A 13,706-nucleotide genomic window follows, 5' to 3' on the forward strand; every position below is an offset into this window, starting at 1 on the left:
AGTGAAAAACCCAAAGCAGCCCAGGCTCTTTCTCTGGAAGCACAGGGACCGTGGCACACTGCACGCCTTTACTAAGCACGGCCACGGCTTACAGGCTGCCTGTTCTGTAAGGCTGACATGGGGGTGGGGTTGGGGGGCAGCAAAGGCAGAGACTTTCAGAGATGAAAGTAACTGTTGTCCTCTAAGGTACGAGTGTGTACCCGTGACAGAAACTGTCTGCGGCATTGACACGTCATGATGAGTGAGGAGCGTAATGGACTAAAGTACTCAGACACACTTTATGATGAGGGGATGATGGTGAGAGCTGAGAAAATGCAGATGTGTGAGCATCTGGCTTGACATCAAAAACGTGATACGTGGTTCTAAAGCAGGTATTCCAACTCACACGGGCTTCAGACTAAGATGGGGGCAGCAAAATCAGTGCACACTCGGTGGCTCCTGACAGGGCAGCGGGACGCCGGGGAAAGCAACAAAAGGAGAAAGAAAACGATGAGGTTCCCTAGGAACACGGTGTCTCAGTGCAGCCGCTGCTCAGGGGGCTTACTGGGATCTAAACAGGCGAGCCTCCGTCTCTATCTCCTTCCTGCACCCACACTGCAGAGTGCAGGGGCCACCGCAGAGCACACTTCCAGAAAGCTACAAATCGGAACACGTGAACACACACAACACTTCCACGTGGCTGGGGGGGGGCGGTGCTCACAAAACTGGGTTTGACAGTGAATGTTCTGAGACGCCAAAGCGTTCCTTCTCTCCCCTTCCGAGACCTTTGGGTTGACTCTCAGCAGCCATCAGGGAAGGGACAATGCACACCTGCCACTACCTAAGGCACTAAGGACAAGAGAGGACTGCGGGGCACCTGAGGTATTTCCAGATGGGCTCACGCCAGGGGTGCACCATTCAGCCCACAACAGAGGCCACCTCAGAGGAACTCAAACCAGCAGCGTGGGTGGCTATCTCGAAAGAAAAACGAATAGGTGTGACAGAGGTGGCTGGCTTTCCCGTGGTGGATCAGGGCCCAGAGTGAGTCAGAGAGGAGGACAGAGAGGGGCCGCGGCCCCTGGTGGTCACCTTCGAGCGGCTTCACGATCTGCAGCTTCTCGGGCAGGTAGGAGCGACTGGTGAAGGACATGCCGGAGAAGCCCGTGAACTCGGAGAAGCGTGAGTGTGTGCCCAGGGACATGATGCTCTCGGTGGGCGTGAGGGACCCACTGTGCAGCTCGCCCTTCTCGGCCAGCTCCCGCAGTTTCCTCTCCTGCTCCTCCTCGAAGAACCTCCGCTCAGACAGGTAGTTCTCCCGGCGCAGGGACAGCCGCCTGAGTGCGGTCTCCAGGTCGTGGGAGCCAGGGGTGCCTGGGGTACCTGGCTTCTTATTGCGCTCCTCATTCCTGGAGAAGACAGGGGTAAGCACCTAAGGGCACCAAGGACCTCCCCCCCTCACGGGCAAGGCCACTGCTTGGACGGGAGATGGTCCTAAGAGGCCAGGCCAGCAGGGTGGGGAGCAGACAGCTGAAGGAGCTCCTCCTCTGGGGCTGACCTGACTTCCTAGAGACAGACAGATGGCTGCACCAGGGCGGACTGAAAATTTGCACATAAGCAAATATGTGTTTTCATAAACATTTCCCTCCTGGTTGTTTCTGGAAGACCTTTTGCAGGTGGCTATTCCTAGGCGCCAGAGGCGAACTGATTCAAGGGGGCTTCCTTCTGGCTCTTAAATGAAAGGCCCTGGGTTGTCAGTTCTGAGTGAAACCAGCTCTGTAAGGCTCAACTGGTCCAAAGTACCGGTTTTAGTAAGTCAGAGGGCCAGGGTGCACAGACCGGATGATGGGATGGGGGTTGGGTTCTACAGGGCTTTAGGGTGGAAAGAACTCTGACCATGGCTAAGGAGCCCACAGCTGACGGCCCTCTTTACCCCACCTTCTGAAGCAAATCAGAGAGCCTGGGGCCTCCTCACCCTTCCCAGCACCCAAGCTACCAAGGGGTCACAGTGCTGATCCAGCATGTTAGAGAAAAGCACTCTGGGCGTCAGCTTGAGATATTCCTTCAGAAAACACCAGTGCCGTAGATATGGGGGTAATGGGGTGTGGAGAAGTCTACCCCTCACCCGCCTCTCTCTGATGGTGGCGGATGCCCCGTTCATGGGGGCTCTCTTCTCCCCTCCCTGCAACAGAAGGCGAAAGTCCACTGCTCACCCCAGGTCGGCTGCCTCAGTTTCCAGGAGGATGCTGTTGGTCTTGTTGTCAAGGACCACGTTGCCAACATCGCTGCCATAGAAGCTGGAGCGGGGGGTGCTGACGCAGCTGGACAGGAGGGAGTTCATGGCGGAGGACTGGTTGGAGCCGGGGATGTTCATAGGGGAAGGGGTCAGTGATCTCCGCTTGACCACTTGGTTCATGTTTCTCACAGTCTCAAAGACACGCTTCTGGTGACTGGGGAGAACATGGCAGCCATGAGCAGCACAACAGGAAGAACCTGGAGCTAGCCCCTCCACAGACGGCCACCTCCAAAGGAACACCTCAGGGAGCCCGAGCGGCCTGCTGTCTGAGGGTGTCTCGTGTTCCTGAGGGTGTGGACGCCTCCATCATAGTATGGACTAGGGAGATGCGATACCCAACAAACGACTCTAGAATAGCTCAGCACTAGGGTCAGCCGGCCCGAATGACACTGGCTATCACAGACCCAGCCTGCCCCAGAAACAACAGTCCTGAGCTGTCGCTTCTGTCTTCAGTATGCTTGCTTCTTTCCGATCTACACCGGAATGTGACCTCCACGAGGGCAGTGCTGGCTCACAGACATTTGCAGAATAAGTATGGGTAACTATTCACATAAAAGAAAAAGCAAAACTTCAAACTAGTCTGAAGTTTCCCCTTGAGATGATGAACGCCCCACAAAGCCATTCTTAGAAACTGCCATTTCTAAGAACTTACAGTTTGGTTTGCATGTGTCTCCTTTTAAAGAGCAAAGGGTGGGCCCATTTCTGGACTGGCTGCTTCCTCTGGAGTGTGAGACCCGCACACACACCAAAGTCACCAGGACACTAGTCACACAGTCTCATATAAATTCTGAGGAGTTTGGGGAGGGAAAAAAACATGGCCCCCAGATTCCTTCTAAATGCTCCAGGGAGGTCAAGCCTGAATCTGGAGTTAGGAGGGGAGCTGTAGGGGCAGAGACCCCAGGAGTCCCCAGAAGGAAACAGAAGCCTGGCTCACACCACGGAGGAGCTGTCTCTTTACCAGTGATACTTTTCTTTCTTTAGAGCAGTACTTTCCATTAGGGGAAGAGTGAGGTCGGCAGTGACAGCAAACACAGCACCCTTCCCCTCCCTGGACGCTCATCTCGTAGTTTCTGTTGGTTTGCTTTGTTTTTGAGACAGGGACTCACTCCCACAGGCAGTAGCTAAAGATGGCCTTGAACTTCTGAGCCTCCTCCCTCCACTTTACCATGGCAGGGTTATATGGTGCTGGGATAAGAACTTGGGGTTCCACGCACGCTAAGTCCTCTACTAGCTGAGCCATAGCCCAAGCCATTATCACGAGAAAAGAGCAGAGAGAAAGACCAGCTGTTTCCTTTCCCTTAACCCCACAGGGAAGGACCACAGTTGTGGCTGGTGGTGTCTGAGGTCTACACATGGTAGGTTACAAACAGAACCAGTCCTGAGTCAGTTTGTGGGAACTTGAAACATAGAAGCCATGCATCCATACGTGATGTCTGGAGACTCCGGCTCTTCCAGCTGCAGCTCCTTACGCATAGTTCCCTCGATCTCTGCAGCCAGGGAGTCCTGGGAGAAGACAGAAGACATGAGTGGAGTGAGCAGGACATCCATTTCTGAGGTGCGAGGCCAAGGAGCAACAAGAGAAGAAACAGGGGGTCCAGCAGTCTCCAGACTTCCTGCCACACAAGACAAGGCTAAACACAGTCTCTATAGAGAGAATCTGCCAATCCATGGCCAAGGCAGGTCCTGAGCACCCAGCACCTTTGGATGAGAGCCAACAGCCCCTAACACTCATGTAGCTGTGCGTCTTACTTAGAGTAAGAGTCAGTCAGTTCCAAGCTCTCAAATGTTCTACAGTGCAGGATGGGGAACTCACGGGGGCACAGAGAGTATGTTCAGAACAGTGGGAACAAACATAGCTTCAAACATCTCCAAGGCTTCTGAAAGGCCCTCCATGGCCTCAGAGCCCCACGGGCCACACTAAGCGTCTGTCCTCCAGGCCACCAGGTCTGCAGTTCCGGCCCTCAGGATTGTGATACCAGGAGGCCAAGGCTGCACCCCTGACTCCTAGGCAAGCACCCAACTGCCAAGGGCTCTCTGGCTCTGCTGGGGAAGGTCCCTGCCTGCGTGAACTAAGTCGCATACGCTGCCACCCCTGTCTTTCTCTGGGAACTCCTCACCCACCAGCTGACCACAACGTTCACCTTCACCATGTGCTTCCTCTCTGACCCCATGGCACCCCATACTCTGTACATGTGCACCTCAACACTTTAATGCCTACTAGGTTTCTCTGAAGACACTGCTGCCCTTTGGGGGACAGAGGAGGGTGGAGTGAGCTTTAGGGTCAGGAAGAGGCTGGTTCTTGAGACTTCCCAGGGGTACTCAGAGGGTTGACCCCACACGTGCCCCACACAGCCCTCCAATCTGAGGAAGATTTATGAAAACAGAAGGCATAGTTCCCCCAACAATGTTCATGGGTCCCCAGATTCTATCCGTGGATTACAGATGAAAAACTCCCACCACAAGGCAAAAGAGTCGTTGCTTAGTGAAACTTCCTAGTGACCGTTGGAATGGCAGAGAGCAAGAGGCAGATCTGGGAGCTCAGCTCCAGACTCACAGGCACACAGGCGAGCTGTGACCTTTAGACAGCTTTAACCGCCTTTAATGCATGCACCGCACCATTCAAAACAAACACCCTCAACGCCTGGGCTTGCCAAGAGCCCCAGAGGAGGCATGCAAAGGATTTCTGCAAACATGGAAGCCGAGGCTCCTTCCGGACAAAGCGGAGGCACGTGTGCGCCGTTCAGCTTTCCTCGAGCTGGTTTAATTTTCTCTTCTGAGCCATGGCATACTCAGGTGCCACGGTATACTCGCTGAGGTCAAAAGACAACTTTTGGGGGTGAGTTCTTCCCTTCTGCCTTGAGATGGGGGTCCTTCTTATTCCTGCCACTTCTCAGTGTACTGCGGGCCTGCAAGCATCTAGCCAATTACCCCCTCTCCACCTCCCATCTCATAACAACGAATTCAGAATTACAGAGTATACCACCAGGTCCTGTTTTCATGTGGTTTCAGTTGAGCAGGCTTGCACAGTCAGTGTTTTACATGCTGAGCCATCTCCCCAGCCCTGGTTTTGCAAGACAGCTTTAAGCCCTCAGTCATGCTCCACTGAGTTACCCAGTAAAACCCTCGGTTCTCTGAGCTGGACTTGGCAGAACTGTCCCTCTGAGCTGTGCCTGCCCTCTCTGTCTGGGGTAAACAGAAACAGGCTTCCCAGGCAAGTATCGCAGCAAGAGCTTCCTCCCTAAATCCTCTCTCGGCAGAGATGGCTAAGCTAGGGTTAACCCCTGGGGCCCGTGTCAAGGTGGAAGAAGAGAACTCACTCCAGAGTTACCCTTTGACCTCCACACACAAACCATATACTATGTGCCCTCTCCCACCATCACCCACAACCATGATGACAATAAATATTTTAAAATTAAAAAAAAAAACACAACTCTTCTCGCCTAAGAGAGATTTTGTTTTTCTGCCAGGCTACTGGAACAAAGCCTGAATATACAGGAGCTCTCGGAGGCCTGTTCTTGAGCCATCTGTCTGTCACCCCCCATGCGGTCCCTGCTGAGTGATACAGTTCTACACAGCCATGCGCAAACACGCATAGTACTGTGGGGCGCAGCTAATGCGTGGTCCCACCTTCCAGACGCTACGGTCTGCTACAGACAGAATGGGCAAGCTTGCTTCCTTGCAAGCAGATGTCACAGGGAAACAACTGGCTCAGAGGCTCAACCCTCGAGTGGCCAAGTGTCCACGGGGAGGTCTAACTGGAGGCCCCTTTCTCTTTCATGCTCCCTTCGAAGCCCTGAAGTTGAGCAAGTCAGAACTAAAGAAATAAGAAAGGGTTAATCCACACACAAAGACCAGGAAAAGTGCATGCTCTTTGAGACATGAAGAAGGGGCTTCAGGGCACAACAATACACACAGAAATAGCAGCCATAGTACCATCTAACTAAACCAAATTCCCCGTAAAATTATCAAGGGTCAGTCCTAGGGAATTAGGGAAATTATCCCTTAACAGCAGGAGTAGACAGAACAGACGATGAAGGGCCAAATTAGGAAGCTTCCAGCTGGGCAGGCCCAGCTCCAAACAGGAAAGCCGCATGCCCAGTGGTCAGCAAGGGACATGAAGCCCCGGCAATCGTCTAGGGGACAGAGGGGCACGGGAGAACCCACTTACCATGGGGAACAGGCCCAGTGAGTGGTAGCGCCGGGACGTGGTGTTGGGCATCGTCTTGTTCCGCAGGTTCTTCAGCTCCTCCTGTGCCTCGTGAAGCATCTCCATGCACTCTGCGTACTTGTCCTCCAGCTCCCGCAACTGCAGGAGAAGGCAGAGGGTGAGCACCCCGGTGTGACACACCCCCAGTCCCACAACCATCTAACCGGCACCTCATGGAACCACGGCAAAGCAGGCTGGACCCACAAGGCTGGCCTGGCCTTCCACGTGGGGAAGGTTTCTAGGTCTCACGGTGGGCAAGCGGACAGACACTAGCTGGAAAAGGGCAAACCGGTCACCCTAGTTTCTGACTGCATCTTTCACTTCTGTTTGATACAGGGGCTTTCTGTGTAGCCTATGCTGGCCTAAACTCATAGCAATCCTCCTGCCTCAACCACTCATGGACTGGGATTGCAGGCATGTACCACAATGCCCACATTCAAGACTTATTTTTGAACAGCTCTTCACACGTGTCTGTGGTTCTTTTGTTCACCTACTTGGTGTCTGTCAGGAATTAGAATATGCCAAGCCCTGAGCTGGCACTGAATCCAGCCTCCTTGGCTTATAAGACCCACAAGAGGCAGTAGGCACAGAACCCAGGTAAAACAGTACCATGCTGATTTGACATTAAAATGTTTGCTTTGAGGGGAATGGCGTAGGCCTGTTGTGGGCAATGACTATGCCTTCCCTGGAACCCGAGGCCCTAGAGCATGGGGGCGGGGCACCTACCTCTGCTGTGAGTTGCCGCTGGGCATCCTTGGCAGCGCCTAGGTGCTGGACGAGCTCCTCATTCTCCACCGCACACTAAACATGGTAAAGGCAAGTCCTGGTAAGACACGCGGGGGAGCCCAGCTCTCCCCTCTGGTTACCTGTCAACAGTTCCGCCACCTGATTACCTGTCCCAACAGCCCTGTCTGTGAGAGTTCGGCACCTGTCCACAGAGGAGTGTGCACCTGATCCTGGAGCAGAACATCACCTTTCATATGATTTAAAAAGACACTCCTTATAAAATGTTTTCATTGGGGGGGGGGGGTGCACGTACACATACGTGTGTGTGTGTCTGCCTACAGTGTGGAGGTCAGGGGACAACTTATGTGGGTTGGTTCTCTGGAGATGGAACTCAGGCCGTCAGCTTGGCAGCAGGTCCCCTTTCATGTAACTTTGAAGGCAAAATCTTTCTTCTTTGCTGATCTATTCTCCATGGCCCAACCCCCAACTCCAGAGCATGGCCGCTCTCTGGGGCTGGTCCTCTCCCCTCCCCTTTCTGTGTTTTCTTCTTTCTCTCCTCATCAGCGGTATTTCCTCTCCTCCTTCCAATCAAAGCTCCATACAGGAAACCAATCAATCAGGCGGGCACACCGTTCTCCCACGGACTACATCTGATGGGAGGAGTAAAACCATCAGCGTGCGCCACAGTTTGTAGGATAGAGCCCAAGACTCCATATGGATAGCACTGCTTTATGTCGGCCACTAATTTACAGATCAGAAGGCCTCTGCTGATTCGCGGCAGTGGGATCGGCTCCTGAGCGCAGTAAGCCAGAAGAACTGCAGGCGGGGCTCAAGTAGGGAACCACCCTCTCCAGTAGCCACCAGCGGCATCTCAGCCTGGCCACTGTCGTGCAGCCAGGGACACAGAAGCCTTACAGCTTTTGCCTTCTTCTGTAGGTCCACGATCTGCGACAGCAGGTGTGTGATCTCCTCCTGCTGGCGAGCGGCATCTTCCGTCTTCTTGGCCAGCTCCTCTGAGATGCTTGCAATCTGGACGTTGGCGTCCCCTGTGACAAAGGAATGACAAGCGTGTGGCTGTGTTGGAAACGCACACCCAGAGCAGAGAGTGAACACGCTCTTAACGGGGAGGAGTGGAGACGGGCGTGAAGGGAGTCACAGTGGGCATCTTTCCAAGTGGTGATGTGGCTCCTTCGGGCTACAAAGAGAAGGGCCCAGCCTTCACGTGGGCCGTCCCTCCTAGAATGGCTGACTCTAATGATGAAGGCTGTCCCCAAAGCAGGTCAGGCCGGCCCCAGGAAGGGAGCTGGAAGTGGCACCCACTGCACTTGGCTGAATTCCAACATTCCACCATGAACAGATCCACACCATGACAGACACTCTGTGGGGCGCAGAAGCCCATTTTACTATACGTGAATGTGGACTGTGTTTCATTTCACTGAAATGCCCTTTCTCTCAGCTTACCTGGAAACTTACATCAGAGGGATGGGGAACATCACTGATTTGAATAGCAAAGCTGAGAACTCTGCCCTTCCTTTTTCCAAATCAAACCACTGATTTGGGCCTAACCCGAGCATCAATAATTCCAATATTCCAATACAAAGTTCACATTAAAATTAAATATCCTCTTCATTGTGAACATGGCTCTCAATTCACAAATGGGGCAAAGCTTGCCACACAGTCTGGCAGAGGCCTCCTGCTTTCAGAAAAAAGCCCCTGAGCTGTGGGCTGGTGGGGACGGGGATGGGAGCATCTGAGAAGAGGAGAGAGGTGGTGGGGGCAGACATACTCAGCTCCTTCACGCAGTCATTCACCAGCTGCTGTTCCTTCTCCTCATAGGTGATGGTCTCTGTCTTCAGCTGACAGGCCTGTGGAAGGAGGCTCAGTCAGGGAACAGTGTTCACACAATCAGGACTGGCAAGTGGACCGGGGCCATGCACAGAGCTGGGCAAGCCCAGTTACTGGGATGCTCCCCTTCAATGTCTCTGCACCTGCCACCATTGCCAGTCCAGGACAGACACCTCATCTGCAATCTCTGCCGAGGTCATGGGATGTTCCCAAAGGAGAGACCTGAAGGCTACGAACCACCAGAGGGCGCTGCACAGAGATGTGAGCACAAGCGCTCCCCGGCAAGGCCACCAGAGGGTGCTGCACAGAGACGTGAGCACAAGTGCTCCTCTGCAAGGCCAAAGCGTGTTGGTCTGTTTGCTGTTTGCTTGTGTGTGTTCAGCAGGACAGTCAGAGCTACACAGTGAGACCCTGTCTCAAAACAAATGTGAGACACACACACACACACACACACACACACACACACACAGCACATAGCTAGCTATTCATACTAGATAGTTTGCTCCTGCTGAAAACAAGGGAAGACAATGGTCTAGCCGGCTATGGAAATGCTCGGCGAAGGAGTTAATGACAGGTGGCTCCAAGGGCTAGGGCCACAGGCAGACATGAAAATTCTGTGGGCAGACATGGGCCACTGGGAATCCACACCTGGATCAGAGTCCTTCAGCTAGCTCTTGAGAGGGAGGGGCTGGGTGCCTTGGACTGGGGCAGTCCCCTGGGCTAGATGCCAGGAGCCTGCAGCTGAAAGGCATGGGCTCAGCATTCAGAGCCACGGGCTAGCAGACTAAACCGGGGTGACCTCATTGGTTGTCCTGCCTCGCAGTTCCCATTTGTAATAAATGAAGGGCTGGCAGGTGTGTGGGGTCTACAGGGCCAGGTCATGCAAGAGTTCCTTGTAAGGTCCAGATGGGGAATTCTTTCCAGTGTGAGATGGCCTGCCCCTCCGGAGGGGCACTGGGGAGTCTGGAGCCAGTTTAGGGAGGCTCACAGTTCCAACCTGACAGACCAGGGCCTGGCGGACAGGGTGGTGTACTCTCTTGCCTACAGACGAGCCCAATGCTAAGTAAGACAGAAAGCAGATCTGGTCTCCTCAGAGGTTTTAGAGGAGAAAAGGCTAATCTTCGAGCCGAGGGCACAAATCTGGCCTTTGTCATCATTAACCCTGACATCTTCAAACGCCCTGCAGCCTGGTGCAAACAGGATTCAGCGTAACCAGCTCCTGGCCTTGCTGTGAAGACTAACCGCATTCACAACAAAACCACAGTAGCAGCAGCAGCAACACGGACGGTGCCTGGCACATCTCCTTCCTCTCCTTACAGGAAAGACTCAGAAGCCCAAGTTCCCAGGCCGCCTTGGCTCAGCCTTTCTCAATGTAAAACCCCGTCTCCACGTTCTGGTACGTGGTCTTCCTGGAGCAAATATGGACCTCGTAATATAATAGCTGGCGTCAGTCCAGCCTTCAGGCCCTTGCTCAGGTTCTACTATGGAAGCCTGGGGACACCATGGGGAAAGGCCTGTACTCCTCAGTCTTCACCCAGTCCAGAAGCAACACCCACACACGGCCTAGCCTGCCTCAGGACACCCTGGCTGGGGAGGACACGGCCGAGCCTGCCTCAGGACACCCTGGCTGGGGAGGACACGGCCCAGCCTGCCTCAGGACACCCTGGCTGGGGAGGACAAGCTCAGGCCGGAGTTCCGCAGATGGACGTTGTGCAGATGGTACTACCACCGCAACATCTGCTGCTAGGGAGACACCCCACCCTTCCAAGGGGGCAACAGCAGGGGGTGCGTGTCACCTCAGATCGAAGTACAACGTTCTCCTCTTCGAGGTCCTTCAGCTTCTTCTGAAGGGAGTCCAGGTGGAAGTAGTTCTGGACAGAGGAGGATGACTCGTTCCTCTTCAGTCTGGGAGAAGAGCGCACTCTGTCAGGGAGGAGACCAGGAAGGGGTACCCCAAAGGTGTAGGAGCTCGGTGGGGTAGAGGGGGTTGGCTTCATTTAACCAATGCAATTCCGAGAGTTCGTGTAACTCTTAAGATGCACAGAGTCACAAGGGATGTTTTACGGAATGATGAGATGGTTCAATGCCCAGGGCCAAGACCAACATGGCCGAAGGAGAAAATCCTGAAGCTCCACACGCAAGCCGTAAGTCATGGTCTATGTCATCCCCGGATGTACAGATAAATTAATTAAATCCAAAAGCAAGCGCTCTGTGTAGGACACATGTGTAAACTCGGGGTCATAACCCTGAGACCTGAGAGTTCTTAACAGCTCCATTCTGCAGTGAAGACAGGGTGAAGTAACATGGCCTCTGAGTCACAACAGAGCTGGGACCCCAAAGTCTGCCAACTCTCAGAGAAGCACCCAGGCTTTCTGTCCCAAGGACTGGAGGCTCCGGGATCTGTGTGTTAGCCCGCCCTGTTCCCATGAATGTGCCGGGCACATGGCTGCTCTGACAAGCCAGCACTGGAGCCTGTAAGGAGACAGAGCTCTCTGCCCTGCGACTCCTACTGAAGCGTGAGAAGGCTGCATCTGAGGCCTTCGGAGGGGAAGCCAAGCTGCTGGTTACCCTGCCTAGAGGCCTCCACGGACATCTGCCCCTGGGCTCCAGGGACCGCGCCGGTGACTTACGGGGTGGAGCAGACGGACTCGGGCTCGCTCTCCTCGGCCGCGCTGGTGTAGAACTGAAGCAGCTCATCCTTCATTGACAGCTCATGTCGGAGCTGAGACACCTATGAGGACAGCAAAGAGCAGGCTGGAGCTTTCTGGAAGGTGGCAATGTCCCCTCTGTGCTCAGACCCCCACATGGGGACTGATTCGCTGCTTGAAATTTCAAGGCATTGAGTCTGACCCCAATTAACAAAAACCTAATCAATGCCGTCTAGGTGGACATCTGGGTGGACATCTAGGTGGAAAACTATGTTCACCATATTTATTTAGAAGAGCAGATAGAAGAGCAGAAGTTTCTGGAATAATCACCGGGGTGGGGGTGAGACTGTCTATTGGCTTTGGAAGTGGCCAGATGACCAGCTGGGCAAGTGGTCAGAACAATGAGCCAAAATACAAACAAGAGAGGCCATTGGCTTTGTCAGATGCCCTCTCAGAGCAGATCTGAGCACATGCCCACTCCAGGTGGGCTGCCACTTAGTAAACCACAACTCCTCCGTGTGACCACACACCTCACAGTGTCCCTGTCCAAGCTGGTCAGGCACTACTCTGAACACAATGGTTACCGGGCAGAAACTTGGGGTGTGCGAGGAAACAATGAGCCAGGAGGAAAGCCAAGATGCTGACTGCTGTGGGGGGGGGCGGGGGGGGGCTTTGCAAATGTTGCTGATGCGGGCTCAAGGTTTTCAGATATGCAGTGGATACTGTGAAACTTCTCATCTGCCCGTCCAGCACCCAATACTGATAAGCACAGGACCAGGGCCGTGAAGAAGAATGGGAACTCTGTTTTCTGATGTGGCTTGGGGCTTGGTCCAGCTTTCCTACACCACACAGGGAGTGAGTGGACTCTGTCTTCTTGGAGGATCTACTTGGATTATATACTGTGTAAGGGATTACTCAATAATTCTCCAAAGAGAAGCATGGCCCCAGACTTTTCCCATTCAGAGTTTCTCCCAGGAAGCAGGGCATCTGCATCCTACAGGGTGGGACATCCTTCATGTAGGCCGAGGGGGTCTCACACAGATGGCCATGGAAGGAGGCCAGTCGGCGAATCCTAGGTGGTGTGTCCCTCTGCGCAGAAGGACATCCTAGCCCGTGTGCTTTCTCCCTAACTGAAGCCATTCTCCTGGGCCAGAGAAGGCAAGAATACCTTCATTTCCTAGTACCACAGCCTTCCAGTTTACCATCCCAATACTACAGCCTTCCAGTTTACCATCTCAGTACTACAGCGTTCCAGTTTACCATCTCAGTACTACAGCCTTCCAGTTTACCATCCCAATACTACAGCCTTCCAGTTTACCATCCCAATACTACAGCCTTCCAGTTTACCCCATCTCAGACAGCAGGCTGGAGACGAGACCCTTTCTTACAGGTTGACTTAAAACATTAAACTAAATCTAGGGATGGCTTTAATGAGAAAAAGAAAAAGACTGACTACACCGTAGGGTCAAGGAAAAGCACCCTTTCCCACCGAGAAAGTTACTGAGGGACAGTGAGAAAGGGTGAGGAGGAAGAGTCCTCAGGAAAACGGGCTGAGGGGAAAGGAGCCACAGAGGATGCTGGGCTCTAAGCCCCGAACCCGTTCCTTCAACTCCATCTGACTCTAATAGTCTCCACGCAGTCTATACCTCACTCCAGGAAAGGAGCATCCTTCCTCCTTGTAGTGATATTTCATTTGTATTTCAATAAATAAAGCTTGCCTGAAGTTCAGAGAGTAAAACAGCCCCACTGATCAGTCTTACAGACCAGGCAGTGGTGACACACACCTTTAATCCCAGTAGCCACACTAGTTGCCATAGAAACTGGGTGGTAGTGGTGCACAACTTTTATCCCAGCCCTAGAGAGGATTGTAAGATGGGAGAAGACAGCCCTTAGACACAGTCTCATTCTGAGATTCCTGGAGGCAGGATCGCCATTTCAGACTGAGGTAGAGGTAAGAGCCAATGACTGGCTGTTTTGCTTTTCTGATCTTCAGGCTGAACCCCAAAGT

The 13,706-nt window shown here is 53.4% G+C and overlaps 1 protein-coding gene across 11 annotated transcripts in view; it reads right to left on the minus strand.

Moving 5' to 3' along the window:
* Trak1 (trafficking kinesin protein 1) overlaps nucleotides 1-13,706 on the minus strand; it is a 115,755-nt gene that overhangs the window by 18,257 nt on the left and 83,792 nt on the right. For all 11 annotated transcript variants that reach the window (XM_050141716.1, XM_050141714.1, XM_050141713.1 and 8 more), the window contains 9 exons: nucleotides 11,681-11,781; nucleotides 10,847-10,955; nucleotides 8,992-9,070; nucleotides 8,121-8,251; nucleotides 7,206-7,280; nucleotides 6,441-6,578; nucleotides 3,699-3,775; nucleotides 2,190-2,426; nucleotides 1,069-1,385 (listed from right to left, as the gene is read on the minus strand). In XM_050141716.1, coding sequence (XP_049997673.1) covers nucleotides 1,069-1,385; nucleotides 2,190-2,426; nucleotides 3,699-3,775; nucleotides 6,441-6,578; nucleotides 7,206-7,280; nucleotides 8,121-8,251; nucleotides 8,992-9,070; nucleotides 10,847-10,955; nucleotides 11,681-11,781 — 1,264 coding nt within the window. The remainder of the gene's footprint in view (nucleotides 1-1,068; nucleotides 1,386-2,189; nucleotides 2,427-3,698; nucleotides 3,776-6,440; nucleotides 6,579-7,205; nucleotides 7,281-8,120; nucleotides 8,252-8,991; nucleotides 9,071-10,846; nucleotides 10,956-11,680; nucleotides 11,782-13,706) is intronic.

The sequence above is a fragment of the Alexandromys fortis genome, unplaced genomic scaffold, assembly GCF_014885135.2.
Source record: "Alexandromys fortis isolate MF-2015 unplaced genomic scaffold, M_Fortis_MF-2015_v1.1 scaffold_44, whole genome shotgun sequence".
NCBI lineage: Eukaryota > Metazoa > Chordata > Mammalia > Rodentia > Cricetidae > Alexandromys > Alexandromys fortis.